Source organism: Neodiprion fabricii, chromosome 3 (assembly GCF_021155785.1).
Source record: "Neodiprion fabricii isolate iyNeoFabr1 chromosome 3, iyNeoFabr1.1, whole genome shotgun sequence".
Lineage (NCBI taxonomy): Eukaryota > Metazoa > Arthropoda > Insecta > Hymenoptera > Diprionidae > Neodiprion > Neodiprion fabricii.
Window position 1 is genome coordinate 29,115,630 of NC_060241.1, and position 22,580 is coordinate 29,138,209.

Sequence of the window (22,580 nt, forward strand, 5' to 3'; positions counted from 1 at the left end):
CAAGTAATATTGTCTGGTATATTTCACAGTGCCAGACAAAAGCAATATCCCGCATATTACATGAATTGGAAGTAGCATTTGGATTTGGTAACTGCTTTACTCGTCTAAAAATGGAACAAAATAAAAAATCATGTGATATCAGGTGGACTGGAAAGATGAATCATGCGTGCAAAAATTATTTGCTCTGTTTTTCATTTTTTCTCTTCACTTAATTTTGGCGATACTGAGTGACCTAAATTATTAGAGGACGTAGCATTGAATTTTTCAAAAACATCGCATTTAAATATTATTTTAAATCTTTAGAGCACACAGAATTCATCCCGAAGGTTAAAAGTGACTTTGTAGTTTTATCGTAATTGTGGTCAGGCCCAGTGCTGGTAATTTTCTTGTTGCAAACTTATATAATAATAATAATAATAATAATAATAACAATAATAACAATAATAATAATATATATATACACACACACATATATATATATATATATATATATATATATATGTATGTATATTCCGATATCAGGGAATACAGGAATTCTTACTGCATATTCATATTCACAAATAATATAAATGTTTACAATATAAAGTATCCATCAGTAGTTAAGTCTTATAATATGGACAAGTAGCCTTGAGTCAATAGACCTAAGATTCTGCGTTATTCATGTTCATCCTTTGAGGTGTATTTTTGGTCATAAGTCAAGTTTTGTTTTGCGGAACAAGATTTCCGATGACTTTTCATCTGCGTTTCGTTCCGTCTTCACAAATTGTATTTCAGTACAAGTCCTCCCGACAGCATTGTTGCACCAAATTGATTATTAATCTTCTAAACGTGAACCATATCAAATAACGATAATCTGTTTAGTCATAAGATTAATACGCACTAACAGACTTGTACCAAATAGAAAAATGGTGATTTTGTTGTTTTTCATGTAATATACAAATTTATTTGATGCAACATCGCCACAATGATTCATATTGTAATGTTTGCGGGTACTAGTTAGGTTTCAAATACCATTTGTAATGAAAAATTGGTAAATGTTCCGATTTGGTGTAGCAAAAATAAGTTGACGCGCAAACAGTACACTCGGAAACATATTGGGTGAAGTTTCAGACAGATATTCCACAAACCGCAGTGGGAATAGTATTTTTGAAATAACACGCACAAGTTCTTCATCATCGATGCAGGCACAATACAAACCACTTACGACCATGAATACATCAGTGATTTATATTTATGATAATTTCTATGGAGGCAAGATCAAATAACTAAAGGTTGTGTCGAAACAACATGCACGAAGTATGTGTTATTATAGTTATTTTTGTAACATGAACATTATTAACTAGCATCGCCCACTGGTACTTTTTGTTTAACATCTCGTACCTTAAATAGTTGAGCCAATTGTTATTACTAGCTGTTTCTCTTGTAAAAAAAATATATATTACTCACATTCGTAAAGATGTAACATATGCACCGATTTTGTGTTTTGTACGTATTAAATGTAATAGTAAATCGTGACGAATTTGATCTTTTCTTAAACAACAATAACGTGATGAAAATGAAATGGGAATTTTGCAAACCCATTTAAATCCGCAGTTGTGTATCGCGTGGTTTGAGCTATGCCGCATATGTTTGTTTCAGTGCACAAAATTTGTAATAACGATATAAAAAGAGATCACCATTTATATTTTTTTTTCAAGAGAAACATGTAGCATATTCACATTTTACTATACACGTAATATATGTAGTCAGAATTCAGATGCGTCCAACCTTTAGTAATACTATGACATTTACTGTGGTAACTTTAGCAAGAAATAATAAATATAATGATTTACTGACGATTTTAATCAATATAATTGGTAACTGTAGGTGTTTTATGACGAGTGTCTGGTATAGGTACAAAAATTCACAAAGATAAAATAGTTTATTTAAAGCACAGTATTGTTCTGTGTATGGTGTAACACAGTGCCTGTACTAGATGCTCGCCAAAAAATACCCAAACTTGTATTGAATTGTCAGTTATTGATTATGTTAGGTTCACTGCTATTTCAATCCAATTCATTCGTCGTCGAGTGGAATTGACTTGAGAATATTAATAACTATTGTCAATAATATTGACGTTATATAAGCATACCCGATCAGTTATCTCAAAGTTCAAATTACACATAAATGTTTGCATCGCTTGCAATATCCTGTAGTGCTATGTCGAAAAGATATGTCATTTGAAATTATATCTATACTCGTATTATTGGATCCTGATATCTCAATTATCTACAACGATTCTTATTTATTTGGTGAATCTGAACCACTGAATAAATTTTAAAGTGTAAATTTGTACCATCACCAAAATGCTAATTGTTACAGATTCGACATTTTGCGATAGTTTATTCGGTAAATGAGTAATTATTTCAGATGTCCAAGTCCTCAGCGCTTGGCAGGATAATTGATTTGCTTTGAAGATTCATATGCATACAAAGGCGTATGCAGATTTATTGTGTTTTAAATACTTTTATGTAAATGTACTTTGCAACATCGCACTTACGGTTATTACATTCTTTTCGCTTCTGCATTTATTCAAGTGGGCTATTTTAATTTTATTCTGTGTAGCATATCAAGCTGGAAAATATGGATGACCTGATTCAAACGTTGGGGTTGAAAGTTAAGTGAATATAATTTTTTCTGAAGGTGAAAAACTCGTACAAACGTAAAATATTTATATTTCAGTTACGTATATTTCTATGGTTCTCGATTTGAACGGGGCATTGAAAGGTAATGGGAAATTCGTTTTCTAGATCTTCTCATTTAATTTCACCATCCTAATTGACTTTGAGATTTAAATGTAAAAAATGTAAAATATTATTACGAACTTAGCATATGTGGGTATGAGGTTATGATTAAAATATTACTTTGACTATTATACTTTTTTAGTAATTCGAAAATTTAGATCTGTTCGGTCAAACGTCGCAATTAGGGTATTCATATTTGCAACTTATTGTGATTAGACAAAAAACGTGAAAGAGAAGAACAAGGTGTGCGACTTCCCTTTTTTACACGCGCTATGGGAAACTATTACGGGAACACTGTATGAGATGGAAACTATCGCCTTTTGATTGAAATGACAATATCCACAGCTTTTAAACAATCTTCCAACGGAACTATTGAATGACGTTTGCCGAGAAGGAATTCCAAAAATTGGATTTTCCGTTAGACGGATTGGCATTTTTCCCGCGTCCCTGCCTAATTTTTCAATTAATGTTTCTTGTCACAACAATTACTCTCTTTCGCAAAGCAAGGCCAAGATTTCTATCACCTGGGCAATTCCATCATTGTTTTGACGAGATTAAACTATGCATATGTTAGAAAATATGCCAATAATAATCGGGATAATATTGGAACATTGGGCACTTTTTGACGAGTATCCAGTACAAGAACCAAATTATACCAAGAAATAGTTTACATCGTTAAATACTATTCCGATACAGCTTGATACCTAGATCAGAGCCCGCATGAAATTCCTTTAAATGTAACACGTCAAGTGAACCTAACATAGAGACAATAAACGATTTAACTGTGTATCGCAAAATGGTAACGAAAAATACTTGTTGGCCACAAAGCTGTAGAGTTTTTAGTACTAGAGATAGGGTGGATATTATTATTCTGAAAGACGAGACGTAAAGGAAGCAAAACAATGGCTTCGTTGCACTAATGGCAGTATAACACAGTAGACGCTAGATACAAAAGAATGCTTTATGTATATAATTACGATGATTGTATCGATATTATGAGTTGATAAAGTTAGAAAAGAGTCGAGTTGATCCATAGAAATGTAGTATATCACGTCAGATGTGGAGATTGTGGTTGAGATGTGGGTGTGACGTGACCAATGGTGAGCATTCGAGAGTCTTATTAATCGGATTATGCAATGTGAACACACATGACGTAGTTGCGCAGCTGCGTACAGAAATATAGTCTTCTAGTTTTGGTAAAAAAGTTCAGTTCCTTTGTTTTTTTTTCTTTGTTTTTTGTTTTTTAGTTTTAGTTTTGTACAACGCAACGAACACACACATTTATATTATATAGTTATTATACATACACAAACAAAGCTTTCATTTCGTAAGTCTATTTGTTTGTTTAGGTATTCATTTATTTACTATCTTTGAATTGCTGAGTTCAATAGGAAAGGAACGTAGAACATTTTGCTCTCGAGTAGTAGAGCTGCCGCTGATTGTACCTGTAATTACCAAATCATAACTTAAAAGTCGAAACGTAAAACAAAATCATCGCAGCCTGCATAAGGTAATGAATCCTTCACGGGCTGTAAACTTTTCGTTTCATTTGTAAATTGAAAAGTAAAACTCATTTCGCAATTCCAATATCCAATACTGGATTCTCAGAAAAATACACTGATTAGCAAAGCACAGAATTCGAAACTTACTTCGGGCAATCTGACGAGAAGATCATGGAAGCGACCTGGCTGCTGAGGCGCACTGTGTTCCACAAAACTGCGTAAGCAGCTCATATACCGCTCTTGGATTTGTTCCAATTCCAATGTACCATCTCGTGCTAAAAGTATGATTAAGCCAACAATTATTTGAAGAACATCATCAATTTACAGTGAGTTTAGATAATGAGATGGCCGTTCACGACGTTGATACGATAACAATAATCACGCATCTCGCTTGAAAGCGTAAATTTTGGCATAACTGTAAGAGTAGAAAATATGAAACAAGTATATTATTACGTATGCTGCGTGATGCACATAATGGTTACAGGTATAACAGCAAAGAAAAGGAGACTTACATTTCGCATCTCCATTTGCAGCAATTTAATAAAAGAGTGAAAGTTTAGAAATGATTAACATCAAAAGCAACACTTATAAAGTCGGAGAATAATGTACAAGAGCTGTGTTTCTTAGTCGAAAACTTCTCAACGAATTCGTTATTTTCAATTCTAGAGCTTACCTTGAGATAACATGGTGATGACTTTTAGACACACATATTCCTCCATTCTTAATTTCACCTGTCGAAACATGAGCGTCACGTACGTAATTTTTTCTACCATCAGTCCCACGTCTTGTCGCAATTGGTCCATGGTTATTGGCCTTCCCATCATACTTGTGAGACACGTTTGCAGAGTACACAAGTTATTCGAAACCTGTTATAAATATACATAAAATATCGTACTTGAGTGCCAATTGATTCCATTCAAACGTCACGATAGTTATGCTATTGAAATAGCTTTGAAACAGTTCGCTCTAATCGTAGGAAATTCAACAGAAAACTGTGTTTCGTAAAAAAGCTGATCTGATTTTGGTGAGGGGACAGGGTGAAAAGGTTTCATTTCATGTGACATTGCAGTGTTGGATGCAGCGTTATTTTGGAGTAATTTCTGTTTGCGTTGAAAAAAATTACGTTGGTCAACATACCTCTTCCGTAAAATCTGCACTCGTGCCGTCGCTACCGACGCCAGTCCATTTCTGTTGCCCGTGAATCGCTTGATAAGCAGAGGTGGTGAGCACCAGCAATTCGTGCCACTTGTGGGTGAGCAGCCTCGTATGCACTTCAACAGGCAGCTCAAGGTAAAAGGGTAACCTCTTGGTCCACTGCACCAATTTATACACTATACTGTCTCCTATCTGACACAACTTTTCACTTAAGTCTGACTTATGATCCAGTAGTTCATCCAAGTTCTGAAACATATTTGAGACTTTATTAGACATTTCATGATATCTCTTTCGCTAGCTGCGACGGTCGTGAGAAAATTAATATGTTATAACGACGAAGATATTGTTGAAAATTACTCAAGAACTTACCCTTAACGTGGCAATGTCTTGGAACTCGTCACAGTCTATGAGGGTTTGAATCATCGCGAGCGTTGCGTCCAAAGGGAATGCTCTATCCCTTGAACTGCTCACTGCGTTGTCTAGCCTTTGTCGTAAATGTACAACCTGAAAAATTATACAAATTTGTAATCACGAATCGCGTAGAATTATCGTGACTATAATTACAATGGTTCTACGATTTGCGCAATACATCTCGTGACGTCCCTTCCCTCATTGCGTTTTATTTTTCTTTTCTTTTGCAATTTTTACATACGGTTAGATTAATATGGTGATCGCCGCTTTATCTGCGTAAAATTATGAAAGTGCGGTTTCTGAATAGAAACAATTGTTTTTAATGACATGTTCGTTTATGGACGGAAATTGGGCACGATTGCGTATTAGAAAGTGTACGAAGTAGGAACTTTTCATCCGCAATTGTATGATAAAATACCGCTAGCGTTTCTTGTTTAAAAATTGCCTTATATGCGACACAAGGATAAGTTCAACGGTAATCAACTGTGTGATCAGTTCATTATAAATGTTCCGATGACAACAGATAATTTAGGCTTATGTAAAAGGACTTTTATTGGGAAAGCTGAACGCCGTGTCGATTCGAGAAGGTGAGTAGTAAAATTGTAAGTGCGGATCGGCCGTGAGAGGCCAATAAGTCATAACTTGGCGGAGAAGGATGAGGTCAGTGTCCCCGTATGAACACTTTCACAAAGTTACGAAAGCAGCGGACAACTGCCTGACTTTGGCACCAGCTGCCGTTGCGTTTCTGTTGTCCAACAACGTATTTTATCAGAAACTTGCGCAAATTTGAGACTGAAAATTTCGAATATTCTCATTTTTGACCTTCCAACGAGGAAAATATTGCTAGTTATAAAGTGACTTGTGTTGCAATGCTGTTTGAGACTAAAAATGTTAGGTATGATAACACAGGCCTACGAAATACAACTTTCAATTCCCCCCCCCCCCCAGTACTAATGTTTTTTCTTTAGGTATCTAGGTACGTTGAATTAAAATATATTTTATTTATACAAATATAAGCTATATTTTAATTGAACATATCTAAATACCTAAAAAAATGCATTATTACTTGGGCGGAAATTGAAAGTTATACTTCGCAGATCTGTGTAATCATTCAACGAGTTGTACGTTAATATTCGCATTGATTTTCGTAGGAGAATTGGAAAAGGGCTTCGGTCAGAGATCTTTCGTAAGTTATACCGATTTCACTTTTGGCAATGGCCTTTGTGCTTAAATCCACGATATGATGGTCAAATGTTGCGAGCACCCTTATTCAACAACTGCAGCTGGTACAGCCACAGAAGGTTCGAAATTTCATTACGGTATGATGGAAAAATTCCTAAAAAAATCCTGCGAGTAGACTGAATTAACCACACGAAATAGGAGCGCCTATTATCGCTGCATTTTCCGAAAGTACAAGTACCTCAAACACTTGAATTTACCAGAAACAACCGATTGAATTTCAGACTGAAACGGGTGGTTCGTACTTTCAGATAGTCAAATACATAAGAATAATCGAAATTCCTTCAGGTCGAGAATGCAGATTCATTTCTGAAGCGATGATAGTCAAACATATGCTAAAAACGTGGTAAGGTTTGTTATATTTGGCATTTCATTTACATACCTGTATGTGTAAACAAAATACATATTTACGTATATAATTATGTACTTGAGACCGCGAGTTAGCGCGCAGATATCTATGCCCTTTCGTCAAACATACGTAGGTACTTCAACACTGCGAAGGCGAGTGCGTAGATGCATGGTGAATATCGATAGGAGTATACGCGCAGCATGCACGTATCAGAGTTGGGATCGCGTACAAGCTTCTATCGCTTTCGTAACGTAAGAAACCTTGAGGTTTACGCAACGGAACGTAAGAAAGTGAAATTGCGCTGAGAGTTCATTCATTCCAAGCGAGTGAAACGAGGATACGGCCAGTATTCAAGCAGTCTATAATACTCGATATTTATAACTTCGCGAACGGGTATAAAGAATACGCTGGCAATCACACTGGATTCTTTGTTCCACCCAAAAAAAAAACGACAATAATGTGGATAACGGAGATATAAAAATATGATTCTACAAAAGTATGAAGCGGAGAATTCACCAAACTCCAAGACGCGTGAAACCCTGCGACAATAATCCTTCAAGGGAAAATATCCGGCTGGTCTTTACGATCTTACCTCGGAAGGATTGGTGAGAGCAGTCTTAAGAATGGTACCATTGACGAGGTGACCGGCGTGCCCCTGATGACCTTGAACACTCTGATGCCCAGAGGCAGGCTGCTGAGAGGTATTCTGTGATTCCGGACCGGATGAGCCTTTGTGATGCTGCATGAGGGCCCCGGCCAATTGCCCGTGTTGCTGATTATGCTGCGCCGCCGCCGCCGCAGCCTGTATGTGTTTCTCCAGCATCGTCGGCGCCATTGTACCCTTGGTCGCATTCAAAGACCCGGAACCATTTATTCCGCCCGTACCGCCAAGACCAACGCCGACGTTCATTCCCTTGTTCGTCTTCTTGTGTTTCTTGTACTTCACCTGTACATCGATACACAAATCACACACATCGATCGAATTTATTAATCTAAGTAGGTATACGTCCACAATGGAGCCCAAAAATCACCACCATTGGTGTGATTTGTCCAAACGCAGTGATCGGCATACTTTCACAATTAAATTCTTTCAACGCAGCTGAACTAAACTCGTTCAATGATCGATTTTCTATTTTACCAAAAATACTATAAGTTATTTTTTCAACATTGGATTTGGTTACAATACTACCAATTCACTTGAACAAACCACACTTGAAACAGTTTTAACGTTTATTCGTTAAATCTTTCAACGCGCGAATCGCGTTGCTGCATTCATATAGATGGAAATCGAATGTTGGAACGAATGACGAATGGATGCATGAATTTACCTTGTAGAGGTTGTAGACAGCTCCGGAGTTGCGACCACCCGGCATTCTGTCCTCGCGAACCGCTTGGAGTACCATACCCTGTTCGATGCACTTTTTGAACCGACAGTATTGACACCGGTTCCGTTGGGCTTTCGTGATTTCACAAATGCCTTCGGCCACGCATGTGTATACTCTCCGATTCTGAACGGTTCTCTTGAAGAAACCCTTGCATCTGTAAACGTGAAACTTGTTCATAAAGTCCAAAGATTTCGCTAATTATTGTTCTTCCGCTTCTTTCCTCGTTACGATATTATCCGTAAACGCAACGCTCTCCTTTTAATAATTCTCAACACGCGTTACCTACGATAATAATATCTGTTGAGGATAATGAACGAAGTTGTTACCAAGTTACTGATCTCAAGTTCATCTAAACTTTAAACAGTGAGGATATGATGTATATTTTCATAGCTGCCCTTGCTTCGGTTTATTCTACAGTGACTACTGCCGTGAGTAGAACAAACTAATCATTATGATAGTAGCCTAATCGTCATTTCATTAAAAACCAAACCAGCGTCGTTAATATCAAGCATGAAGCTAATGTCCCTGGTGAAGATTTGTTTATTTCTAGTAGGTATTTGAGAACCCTTGAAAGTAGACTATACTTGAACACGATTAAAATATCGTTTGTTATTGACAAATTTGAAAATTAACAACATAAGAAATGAGCTGAAATGGTTAAACTTGTGTTTATAAGGTCGGAAAGTAACGACCAACAACAGGTATCCGATAACCCTTAATTACCAGCCTATCAATCAGTGCTGAATCGTGACGTTAAAAGCACGAATCGACGACGAGTCGCTTGAACCGAGTGACAGAATTCGATAGTGAGACACGCACACAACGAAACGTTGACTTACCCCTCGCAGGTAATGATGCCGTAATGGAGTCCCGTCGCTTTGTCCTCGCAGATCATGCATATCATCGGCTGTTCCTCCTCCTCGTGTTCCTGAGGCTGAAGAGACGGCGCCGATGGTGTTTGCGAGGGTGCCTCCGTCGTGACCATGTTACCATTTCTCGACCAAGGCTGGCTGGAACTCGCGGTAAGGTTGAGTGCTTGGATCTGCTGCGCAGCGGGGAGTTGAGAGAGATCGCCGGCCCACAGGCGTTCCATGTTCAGCGGGGGTCCGAAGGATTGCGACGTGCCCGGCGGTTTCCCCCTCGGTTCGGACCTGAGGTTCAGAAGGACGTGGGCCGCTGACTCCTCGGACGTGGAACTCGAGGCGGTTGTCGCTGTCCAGGAGGCGGTAGGAGTTGGCGTAGGTTCCAACGGTGGCACGGACCAAATCATCGTCCGAACGCCGCCGACCTCGCCCATGATCACCGATGGAGCCGGTCGCGGCGTAGCCGGGGCGACTCTTTGAGCAGGTGGTTTCATCCCTTCGTCTGAACAGGAGGAAAAGAATTTTTTCTGTTCAAACGATCGCTCGAGCTTCTTGTTTCAGTAGAGAAGATGTGCCGGTCTTGGTCTCAGCTGAGTACCATTTGTGGCCACATTCATTACGTCTAATCGAAGAATATGATCACAAATGGTACGGAGGTACTTTGACCAACGTATAAACACTCACGTTCAAACAATACGGTATCGAAAACCTCTGCTCAAAACTTGCTCGGAGTCGTATTTTAGTCATGTATCAGGTAATTAAAGAGATTTCATTTAATTCGAAAAGAATTGTATCGGAGAACTATTATTTGTCACGTTCAATGAAACTTTGTTGTAATTATCTTGATACTTTTCAAACCATAAAATTAGATTGTTTCACAAGATTTCACGAGTTCAACGAGTCTAGAAAATTAATTCTATAACAATATTTGCTCGTGATTTAGAAACAACGTGTAATATCTACCTGACGATACGAGTAAACGAGTCATTGCAAATAATATTATCTTGAATAAATAATTATACGAGTAAGATGCACTTCATCTTGTCCCATGTGTTCCTGATACAATCATTGATTTCAGTTTGGCACATCCTCCCGCTCCTCGAACTCATTATAAGATGTTATTGTTAGTTCGGACATATATAGTTTCTAATTTTTCAAACCATCCTGTTGCTGAGAAAATAAATTATTTAGGCCGAGTTATTTCCCCGATCGCTCCCCATGGCGTGATAAAAATTTTATATGCACTTCACGTTAATTGAAGAAGTAATATATCTAGTCAAAGTTGATTATCGTAAAAGCCGACGATGCTCGAACGATAAACTATTTCAGGATGCCGTGAACAGAACTTTGAATTGTCTGAAAAAATCCCCATACATCCTCCCACATGCTTCTTCTTACAAATCATTCTACTTACTCGACGCACCGGTTGCGCTGGATAGGTTTTGTCCAAAGTTCACAGCACTGCTGATCACTCCGTTTAGCAGTCTTGTGTCGTAGCCCTGAACGCCACGGTTCTGGCTCCAGAATTGATGATGGGCGAGGATGTGAGAAGGGACCGTTGGCGCCCGTTGCCGGGGTCCAGGCTGCTGATTGGCACACGAACTCGAACCAGAACCGGAACTAGCACCAGAACCACAGCCACCGGCGGGCCCACCGCCACCGTGATTGCCGGTACCAGGGCTCGGACTCTCGATCCGATTGACACTCGGCGAAGGGGTGCGGTGACTAGGGTGGCTCGATCCATCCCCGCGGCCTCCGCCGTCGAAGACCGAGTTGTCCGACTCTTCCTTGGGCTGCACCAGGTAGTGGCTATTCGTGCCCCGATCGGGGGTTTCGCCGCGGTGAATTTCACGCGGGGTCGGGCTTGTGAACACGTTGGTGTGACTTTGGAGCGGCGATACGGGCGACGCGCTAGCTGTCGGAGTGCAAAACCGCTCCTCAGCACCCCTGGAGCTCGCCGCCTCGGGGAAGACGGAGTCGGGCGAGGCGCGGTCGGCCGTCACCTCCCTCGTGTCCGTGCCCCTCAGGTCTCGCAGGTCCCGAGTATCCCGGGGAGTCCCGGGACTCGGGCTGCTACGAATGCATTCCGTCTTCACTTTGACCACTGGACAGCCCGGCGAGCCTGGCATATTGTCCGGCGACGAAGTCGACGTGTCAGCTGCGCTTTCCCCTGAAACAGGAGAAACGATCTTAGATGGTGATTATTTAGATTTTTAAGGACTGCCATGTTCCGAGTGACTGTTTATTTTTTTTTTTTTTGTTTTTTTTTATTCACGCAGCTGAAAGTGGATGTACCGATTTGCCGAATCCTCGATAATTACAAAATATCGGTGAGTAATACGGTTGGCGACATTCACGCAACGGAATTCATAAAAAAAAATTCAAAACTGACGAAAGAAAAAGGATATTAAATTAGAGCCACGTTGGCGATTCAGTTCCGAGACAAGACGATTACCTTTATGCATAAGTAATTCCGACGTATATTGAAAACAGTTTTCCAAATAATACAGTCTCTGATCTAATTACGCGATCTACCTCTTCGATTGTACTCGAAACATGAGGAAGGCGACATTATACTACCGATCTGTTAGGTATTTTGACATTGGATTAAACCTGTGACGAAAGTTTTGTTTCACACACAGGAGCCGAGTGTTATAATCTATAAATAGACCTGAGACCCTCCAGCAATTCCCATCGGTATAATAGCAGTTTCCAATTATCGCTATCATCGGCAAATTGACGATTAGCAACGCGAACTCGCTCTGTGTTGAGGATGGCAGCGCTGTGCCTGTGGCGTAGGTCATGGGAGGAATGCGGTTGACAAGGTCGATTGTTCGCCGTCCCTGAGCCCTGAGGCCAACTGTAATATTAGCTTATGACAATGCAGTGATCGTGTCGTGAATAAGCTTTATCTACTGCCAATGATACGGTTAACTACTGTGATGTATGTGTCTCACACAGTTCCCCAAGTTGTACGTACGTACTTAAATGTATAATGCCAAGTTATTAAACTGGTTATCCAACAGTTGCGTTCCTGATCTACGCAACGTGATGTCGTGAGTATATCAACGAAATAATTTGACATCAAGAATTATAGGCATGTACTATTTTACGGTACGTTTGCAAAATGACATCTTATCAATCGCTTTGGAGCATATACATTTGCGAAGTATTGCACTGCACGGACAGATAATTATTATTCTGTGAATCGCGAGCTGCGGAGTTTACGATCATTCCAACAAACGGCAAAAAATTGAACGGAATTGATTACCATACTTGTAATACCTGTTTCGTCAAATTTTCGAACTGAGTACACGTGTTTCTAGTGAGAATTTATTCGCTTCAATCCATGTATTCGTTTCCATCCGCGCAAATGTAACCTTTCGCTGCTTATTCGATTTAATTTTTCATTGCAATTGCAAATCCCATTTAGTTCTATTTATCCGAATGAATTATTTAAAAAAAAAAAACAAATCACATGAATCAATCCAAATCGAGGAACACAATTTTTTTCCTTGCCAAACGAATTCTTCTTAAAAAATAGGAAACACTATAATCGATGAATTTGTACGACGTTACGGATTCCTTCATATTATGTGCAATTCGAACCAATTTTTCGAGCGAGTTAACTAATTCATGAATTTATTTATATTCGGGGTGCACTTAAGTATAAATAAGAGTTCTAGCGACGGTAAACTCCAAGTCGGGCATGTCCTGCGCCTATGTCCGTCCAAGCCTTCGGTTTATTCAGGTTTTTCTGAGCGATGCCGGATGATTTCGATATAGGCGACGGTATATGTTTCGTTCCATTCCACAGTTTATATCAAAGTGAATTTTCCAGGTTGAATAGAACGTAAAAGGAAGCCGATAGTTACCTGTAAAACCTTACTTGTAAAACCAAACGACAAAACTACCTACTCAACCAAATAAATCATGATATTGTATTTAGTGTACAGATTTGTGAATAATTGTTATAAATAAACCATTTGACAAATTTATATATGTATGTATGTACTTAATCTGACAAAATATTAACCTGAAGCAGTTTTTGAAGATGTAATTGTAGGAATTGTTTCGTATTGAAAAGTAAAAGCAAAATTCCTTTCTATTCGTTTCTACACTCGGATCACTTTATTTTCGATTTGTACTTGTACGGATTACCCGATAATGAAACTAGGTTGGATCGAATTAAAAAATCACGATCCGTTTCAATTCTTTTCCGTTTTTGGAATTCCAGCATAATTTCCAACACATCTCAGCCTTCACGGTGTAGGAGTAAAAGCCGAACGGAGATTGCAAAATATTTGAAACATCGATACTCGAAGCACGATTTACAGGCCACGGTTCGACACAGGATCATTGTGCGTTTATCTAGTTATTATCCATTCCCCTCGTCGCGGTTTCGGTACAGTTAGAGATCACGGTCAGCCAGAGAATCGGATTCGACGTCCGTACTTCCTGTGACTCTTTGTTCGGCCGAATGCGTGGACATTAACGATTTTTATTGCAGAGCTCGTGATAGTTTTTCACGAGGATCCCGTGAATCATCTATTCTTCATTGTCGCAGAACGTTACTTTGACCCCCACATACTATACATGTACCTTTCGTAATGCCGTTTCTGCACCGGGGCAACGACATCAGAAGAAGTCGCACAACGCGGTCTCAAGTTCCGCATGATGACCCGCACGCAGGAAATTGCGTCGTACCTAAACCGCTGCATACGTGCAAGCCCAGGTCCATGACGACAAATTTTCACCTGTTGCTTCAGCGTGTCTTTATCTGCACGTTATTTCTAGCCTCTCATGCTGTTTTATAGAGGTAAAAAACGAAATCTTATCACAAAAACACCTTTCTATAAGCAAACTGCGGCATGATGCACCCACCTGAGAAACTGTGGGAGACAACTATCTTTATGTTATTTTACGAAAATCATGCAGGACAGGTGCACGGTAAGCGAGTAGAAACTTTTTCGTAATCGTGACTACAGTAATTAGGCAAGGGACAATTCGTTGTGTCACGTTGTCGCGGGAAAGTTGCGTACAAAAGTACTACCTTACGGTTTTTAACCGAATAATAACCGGCGTATTAAACAGTCTTTGACAGTATAATTGAGGATGCGGGAAACCAGATCAGGTTCAACCGATCGCATTAATGCCGAACTATGAATAAGACAAAATCACGCCAGTGATGAGAATACTTGTAATATCAGTCCAGCTAACGAAGATAAAGAATGAAGATTAGTTCCCAAATGTATGAAAACGTAAATTCACTCCGTACGTATTGTACAATCTACACTGTCAACGAGTAAAAGTATAAAGTAAAAAATGTCATAAGATAGCATTTAATTCAAACGGCAGATCGGTAATTTCCATATTCAATTTTCAAAGCAAAATTGACTGAAAAGTGTAAGTTCATACACATCGCGATACGGTACGTGCAAGACAGAAGTAGATACCAAACGTTACATGATATCAGGCTGCATTCGATACGGTCGTATCTGCAAAGTAATTAATAGCATTCCGCGATTATTCGCAAGCCGCGTCGCGGAGTCGCCGCGATGACGGAACGGACGATTGTAAGCAGATATGATGGTCCGCCGCTGTCTGACCTGTACGAGGCTAAACCCCTGAATTATCAGTAGTACAGACCGTATTGCGTCGCGCACGGCAGAAGTGGTAAAAGTCGGGATCGTCAGCCGCGCCGCTTTGCATCGGCAGTGACGGCGCGGCGGTAGAAATCGATTAGAAAAAATTCGACCAAGTCTGACTGTCGATGAAGTTTTGACAATTTGAACGAATCGTAATGTACATACTATACGATATACTTTCCGATGGCATTCGTCGATCAAATTTGCATTTGAAGCATTGATTGAAATTTTTGTTCTTGCACAGTCAATCCGAATAATTGGAATCTTTGTCGGAATGACCTGTAGATACATTGACAAGGGTACAAGGACATTGTACAACTGTATTGGTGTAGGACTAATATGGCCGGACTCCGAGTTAATCCCGATATTTGTTAAAATTTATAAGGTGCCCTACGAAGTAAAGCTGCATATCACGTCGCTCTTTGCGAATTCATACGCCATGAATCATTAAATTTAGTCGACCAAAACCTGCACTCAGTTTTTCATTGGGTTTAATTGAACAAAGTGTCAAAGTTTCACCCGGATGAATATCGAGGCTAGATTTATTATAGTACTTAATCGGCGCAAAGTTTGATGGTTATAAGGTTGGGTTTAATTATCCGCGAGGTGTCAAAACGTCCGAATCAGTGCAGTGTGACGAGATAAACTCGAGACGTAGTATATATCCTTCACATCACCGATTTGAAGGACGCGTGTCCTTCGCATAAGAATGCTAAAAATACGAGCGAATTTTCGTGAATCCTTGGTCCTTGGTGGATAAGAAATTTTAAACAATATCTATTTTATGCTCGCAGTCCTTACGAGCAAGGTGACCAAACATTACTAGTCTTTTCTCGTCTGCACCGTGCAGCATTAGAACATGCCAACAGCGTATCCTAGTTCCAACGGAGTGCAATTATCCGAACTCAAAGTTATTTAATTATACGAAACGCGACTAAAGTTTGCACTTGACGGTCCTATAATAGAGATTTCGCGCAAAGACAAAAATACCACGAACTATTGAGAGATTCGCATAATTGGTGGTATGCGAGTGACGATTTGATGCAACGTTATAGCTGCAGATAAGGCGCAAGTAGAAAAACTATAACTGTAGATGAATCCAGGAAGTGCCGAATTAACGCAATGCAACCACACACGCCTCGTTGACCCAAAGAGTAGTTTATTCGAGTGCATTAATTCAGGGAATGAAAGATGGGAAGCAGAAGCTGGTAGTTTGATAGAGGTGAGAATAAATGTGAATAGAAAGATGACGTTTTGCGTGATATAATCAATTTGGAGCGAGATGTTGTTTCCATCTGGAGACGAATAACCCCGAAGGGAAATAAATAGTTACAGAGTAAGCTCTTACCATCACTACTGCATCTGGAATCAACCTTTCTCCTTTTCAACTTGAGGTCTTGAAACAAGCTCATGTTGTCTAGCTCACACGGGCTGCTCGTAAGGGTCATAATTCCTGTAATCATAAAATAAGAAATTGCTCAGTAAAGTCCACCTCGTGGGTAAATAGTTATACGATTACTCCTCGAGCGAAAAAAAGAGAACAAAAGAAAAGAATTAAATTTGACATCCCAATTCGATGGAGTTTCGTACGGTAACAAATTCTGGAGTTTCACGGATGACTGTAAGTCGATGAGATTAACGTGACAACCTTTATCAGGTGTAAGTATAAGGAAGTTTTCAGATTACGGTTAAATTGCGAGCCAGCTTTGAAGCCGTTAATACGTTGAAAGTGTGGGACGGAATAGATTCAACCATTGAATACCGTGACAACGTAATTATCCTTCTCGCAAAGAATAATCACGATACCTGCACACTGATTTACTCGGGTAACGAATTAGAGCATCGGATGTGTCGACAACGCGCGTTTCTCTCGTACCGGCAAGTACGTCTATAATAAATTACGCCACCAGCTGGCAGGAGATGCGCTTTCTGTGTCGCTGGCTTTAACTCCTCCGGGGTTTCGAGCCGTTCTACGACGAGCAGTTGCAGTCGCAGCTGGTACCAGTTCGCACTCAAGCAACGCACATGTTCGTTGTTTTAAAAAACAACCGATGCCTTCTTTCACTGTTTACGGCATTGACGAAGATTGAACTTACAGCTCCGTACGTTCAACAGGATGATTTCCATCACAGAATTGTTTCAGTTTCTTACAGTTCAAAGCTCGTACTAATCATCAGAATCATACTATCAATAGAATGTGAGGAAATGAATTCGATGAAAGATAGGAAAGGATTATAGATGTATCGCACAGGAGGATATAAATTCCCACTCATCGAATTGAAATATAGACGTAGGTTGAGATGTAAGTATCGTGATCCGTATGTGCATTAATACGTACGAGAACAGGTATATACAGTTTCCGCGATTGCGAAAAAAAGGGATCGTTCAATGAAACAGGCGCGTAAGAGGTACGTACATAAGTGCAAAGCAATCACTGTTGGCATCGAACTTCGAGATGCGTCAACACGCGTTGAATGCCACAGCGTGATAATAAACATGCGTTCAAGGCGATATAAACGTTATGACGAACACATCGTAGTGCAAGAGGAGAAAGGAAAAAACATACCTACTATTATCACGTAGAATGACGAGGACGATGACGATGACGAAGGATGAAACGACCAGTGCGAAAAGAAAAGAAACCAGAGAAAAGATGGAAAATGAGAGCAAAAGAAAAAGAAGAAGAAAATCCGTGTAAACTCTCGACGAGCAACCTCGAACCGCAGAATTCGCTGCAACACCCCGACGAGAAAAAATGATTTTTTATCGCCCCCTCCAGACCAGGGAACGTGGAGTACGAGAGTGTGAATCTAGCTTGACGCCGACGTGCCGGAGGGCTAGCTGGCTAGGCGAGAGCTAGGCGAGAGTGTGTGGGTGAAGCGAAAGAGCGCGCTCACGCTGCCGGCACACCGAGAAGGCAAACAGGCAAACAGGCAGGCGCACGCGCGTTGCGCGCTGCTGCAACGGGGTCCTTGCTCCCCGTGCCGTATGTGGGTCACCAGGCGCACACACGACGCGAGTCGTTGCGTAAGCCGTGCATGCACGCGCCATTGCTTGTCGTTGTAAGCCACCCAACCTAACCCAACGCTCGTTGACGTAACCCAACCTGCCCCCTGTCTAACTGGTATACAGCCTCGGTGTCAGCCGGTTGGTTGGATGGACGGATGGATGGTGGTGAGTGCGACGTCAGCCCCGAGGCGTCGTCGCGGCGGTTAAAAAACTTCTTTTCATTTTCTAAATTCCATTTTACCGGCCTCGCAGCACGCCCGAAGGCTGCACTCGAACGGATATCCTTCGCAGGACGACTCGAGCTTTCGTCCCAACTGTGGGGCAACCAATCCGTGATGTCGTTCTTCTTGTTTCAGGGAAAATACAAAGATAGAAAGAAAGAGCAAGCGTGTAGATCAGTTCGATTTGTCACGGCTTTAAGAGGGTGCTCTGGTCGATTTCGGCGTGACGTGTGTATCTCCAAATATCGAAGTCCGCGTATCTGAAACGCAAAAAAGGGCTTAACAGTCTCATTCTATACGCAATTCTGAACAAAAACACTCCAAAGAATTTTCATTTGACGCAGAAATTGAGAAATGACACGGATTTTACGAAATTACAATAGTAAATTGTAAGTCCTTATTTGCGTTTGAGATACGTGGACCGTGATATTTGGAGATATATACGTCAACGTCGAAATCGACCAGGGCACCCCCTTAAGGGACCCATAACCGGGAGCAACGTCATCTTTTTTTCCTCGTGCTCTTGCAGATGAGAAAGTGAAACAGATTTCGAACTGAGAATCGACGACGTAAGAGTATTTAATCTCTGTTACCTGAACAACTTATGTGTGCAAACCTCGAACGTGATTTTTCGAAATGAAATGCGGCAGTATCGAGATGAAGCTGCAGGAACCGCAAGCTCATTCGAATTAGATATGATGGACAGAATATACGTCGCAAGATACAAGTCGCTACTTGTACTTGGTAGTATCCTTTTCTCGATAGTGAACTCAATGCTAGAAATGTCGGTAATACCAGCCTGATATTCTTACAGAGTAGTCGATTTCGAGATATACAGATTCCGACCGAGCAGGCGTCATTTCCCGGTGGTAACTGGCCACTCTATGGATCGATAGAAATACTGCAAGGTCCTGCACGTAGGTTAGCATCAGGCACTGGTATCGGACTCTCCGGTCGTGTCATGAATAAAACGTCAATTGGTTAGAGACAAGAGGCCGAGCGGCTCGCGGAGCGACTTAACGGTGCCGAGCAACAGATAGTGAAAGTTTGTCTCCCACGCTAGACATCCTAACCGTCTTGCCCCCCACTGGTCCTACCAAGTTCGCTCTAGCCACGTCCGCACTCCGAACGGATAGGTGTGGGATTCACGGCGCAACGGAAATCCTCGTCAGGAATTGATATTTCCGAATTCGAATTCCCGCAACGCGGCACTTGTCGCTCGGTCGATTTCCTGTCGGATCAGGGTCCAAGAATGCGTCGGCGACAACTCACGTCAGCGGCATCATGAACGCGGAACCAGAACTGTTCGTAATCATTTGCTCGAAATCAGTTCGTCATTTGTCTCTTTCAATCTGGTATTTCCTTTGTCTGTATACGAATATGTATATGTTTATACGTATTCAGACCAAGGTCCACTCAATTACCCGCTCCTTGAGGTAACCGTAGATTATTTTTCCGAGGATCTATTTCCGAGGTCATACGGCAAGGATGTTTCGTACTTCTACCCAACTGTCCGGTATTAGATATTGAGTTTGTTAAGGTATACACGCCGGGAGATTACGACTTACGCCTACCCCCCTCCCCTCCGCCCCGGTTACCTTTACTCCTTTCAATTTGCCGTAAGAAAAGTGAACCAGGTTAGGTTAGGTTAGGTTAAGTTAGGTGAGGTGAGGTGAGGTGAGGTGAGGCGAGGCGAGACCGGTGGTATAATAGAAACTTTCACTGCTGAGGTTCAACGTACCGACTCTCACCGACTGCCGTTCTCACTCTCGAATCGCTCCTCTGTCTCTCCGTACATACAGCTAGCTAGCTAGTTCCTTCTCAAGATGGGTTTGTACTTGAAAGTTCGTCTGGCTACAACAAGGCGAACGTTACGTTAGGACGCACGTGCTTCTACCACCGCAGTAGGACAATCATTTTTATACTCTCACGTATGCTTACTCACAGCCTGTAGTGAAATTCGACGGCAGTAACAATACGTAGGGATGCATGAGAAATGGTCGAGCAGGAAATGATAGGGATCAGATACCTTTTGCAGGATCAAAGATAACTGCAGAGTGTCTGGAACTTGGGTTAGAGCGGGGAATTTCTCGAAGTAGAAAACGAAAGTTACGTGCACACGTGTTACGTACGTATAATACGTGCATGCACACATGTCCGAGTGAACAGACTTAACGAGTTACCTATTATGCTTGGCACACATGCGTGGGTTTTGAAATTTGTAAAGAAAAAATTTTTCTCCCAGCACCAGCACATTCATGGTCAGGGTTCTTTTGCGGGGTTTATTTGCCTCTCGAAGTACTGCAGCGAGTCAATCAGATAAAGTTGGTCGGCCAATAACGCGGCCCAACACTACGAACGTTCAAATATCAAGGCCGATATTTGTCAGATGTCTAAGAATTTCGAAACAAATCTTGCACACACAAGCATCGTTCGTGTATCGTACGTACACGCGTATGTTTCAACACCGCGGCACCGGTTCGAAGCGTTGGTACATAACCGCCTCCTCCAGCTATTCAGTCGATCCGGGAATCGCGAATTTAGAATCAAGGAAGAATCGTTGACTTGGCTCGGTGGGCTTACTCGTTGCAAAATCGATATGACGCGGGCCTAAACTCATGGGGAAAATACAGGGAATTGCAGAGTCGTCCGGTATTCGTAATTGCTTTTAATCCCTCAGGTGGCGGAAGCACGTAGAAAAGGAAAATTACCCTTAGAGACAAAACTTTGAACAATATTCCTAATCGCGCGTCCGCACGTCTGCATTATGCATCATGTAATGTTTGTATACATATGCATCAGCAGATAACGTATACATGCAGGATGTATATACCTAGAATCATGTATACGTAGGTACGGCATGTACTTGAGTGCTGAAGAAAGAATATATACGGCGGGTCGGTTTATCTATACCGGTAATTCGCAATTGTAATTTGCACCCAGCGAACCATGCAGGAGTGTTGAAACCGTGTCATGGTGTTAATAACCTGCGGTAAGTACTCCCCTCCGAACTTCGAAACCGTTGAATGCTTGTTAAAGCAAAAAAGGATCCCGTTGCTCCGCGTAATTATTTAGAAAGTTAAAAAAATTAAATACTTCCGTACCTAAATGTCTGCCTTGGAGGACGCTCATCTTTGCACACATTTTACGACACCTTTATCCAAATAAATCCATTGGTTTTTCCGTTCTTCAGTTAATTTTTTTTTTTCTCCTCGTTTTCCTTGATTAAACAATACTTATTACTAGCACTCCGGTATTATAACTTTACAAGCGTTCTACCCGCCACTCTTCACTACATTGTTATACATACATTGACACGTCTAAGACAGTCGTTTCTGTCCTGTATTGCAAAGGCGATCTAAGGTCGTTCGTCGGATGTTGAATAATGTTTTCCAAAGAAAAATCAAACCGGCGATAAAATTACTCCATAATATCACGTTTACTTTGTCACTTTTCCTCATTTTCATATCCACACTGCGAGAATAAGGCGTATACAACTGAAACATATCCGGTCACTGCGTTCCGCGATGCATACGAAGATTAGAAGGTACGAAACGAAATAACAAGTAGGTGACTTCTGCGTTAAGCGCGCGTCAATTAATCACCGGGGAAAGTTCTTCGCACGATAAATGCCATAGCGTCTGGCCCCGGCAGGTTGTGGTTCCACTCTCGATAAAGCCGCGCACAAAACTCAAGCGACGACTTGGCACAGGCGAAGAGATCGCCGGCAAAGCGCTCCGACGTCACCTGTTCCGCAGACCGACAAACGGCACGGGGTGCTTCTGACGCCAACTACCCGTTGCTCGACGATCTCCGCTGATCTCGGTAGCAGTCGGCGAGGAATACGCGTGCTAATTTGCTCAGCGTTCGAGCCCTGGAGGGCGCCAACCGGAGACTCCTCGTTCAGTTTTTGGCGTCCAGTCGGGTTCGGGCCACGCGGTGGGAACCGGGTGGTGGAAACGATGACCTCGATACCGTCGCTGGTCCTCCAATCCCGAGCTCAATGCCAAAAGGC

At 41.3% G+C, this 22,580-nt stretch overlaps 1 protein-coding gene across 6 annotated transcripts in view; it reads right to left on the reverse strand.

Annotated features, from left to right (window-relative positions):
• Positions 1-1,542: 1,542 nt before the first annotated feature.
• LOC124177325 (hormone receptor 4) overlaps positions 1,543-22,580 on the reverse strand; it is a 110,550-nt gene continuing 89,512 nt past the window's right edge. For 4 of the 6 annotated variants that reach the window (XM_046559595.1, XM_046559596.1, XM_046559597.1 and 1 more), the window contains 10 exons: positions 16,684-16,788; positions 11,102-11,857; positions 9,664-10,189; positions 8,768-8,978; positions 8,032-8,385; positions 5,810-5,944; positions 5,423-5,686; positions 4,959-5,151; positions 4,433-4,560; positions 1,543-4,228 (listed from right to left, as the gene is read on the reverse strand). In XM_046559595.1, coding sequence (XP_046415551.1) covers positions 4,148-4,228; positions 4,433-4,560; positions 4,959-5,151; positions 5,423-5,686; positions 5,810-5,944; positions 8,032-8,385; positions 8,768-8,978; positions 9,664-10,189; positions 11,102-11,857; positions 16,684-16,783 — 2,748 coding nt within the window. In that variant the 5' untranslated portion in view covers positions 16,784-16,788 and the 3' untranslated portion in view covers positions 1,543-4,147. Of the gene's footprint in view, positions 4,229-4,432; positions 4,561-4,958; positions 5,152-5,422; positions 5,687-5,809; positions 5,945-8,031; positions 8,386-8,767; positions 8,979-9,663; positions 10,190-11,101; positions 11,858-16,683; positions 16,789-21,669; positions 22,428-22,580 lie in introns of those variants that run through there. The other 2 variants (XM_046559592.1, XM_046559591.1) reach the window with 2 other exon arrangements.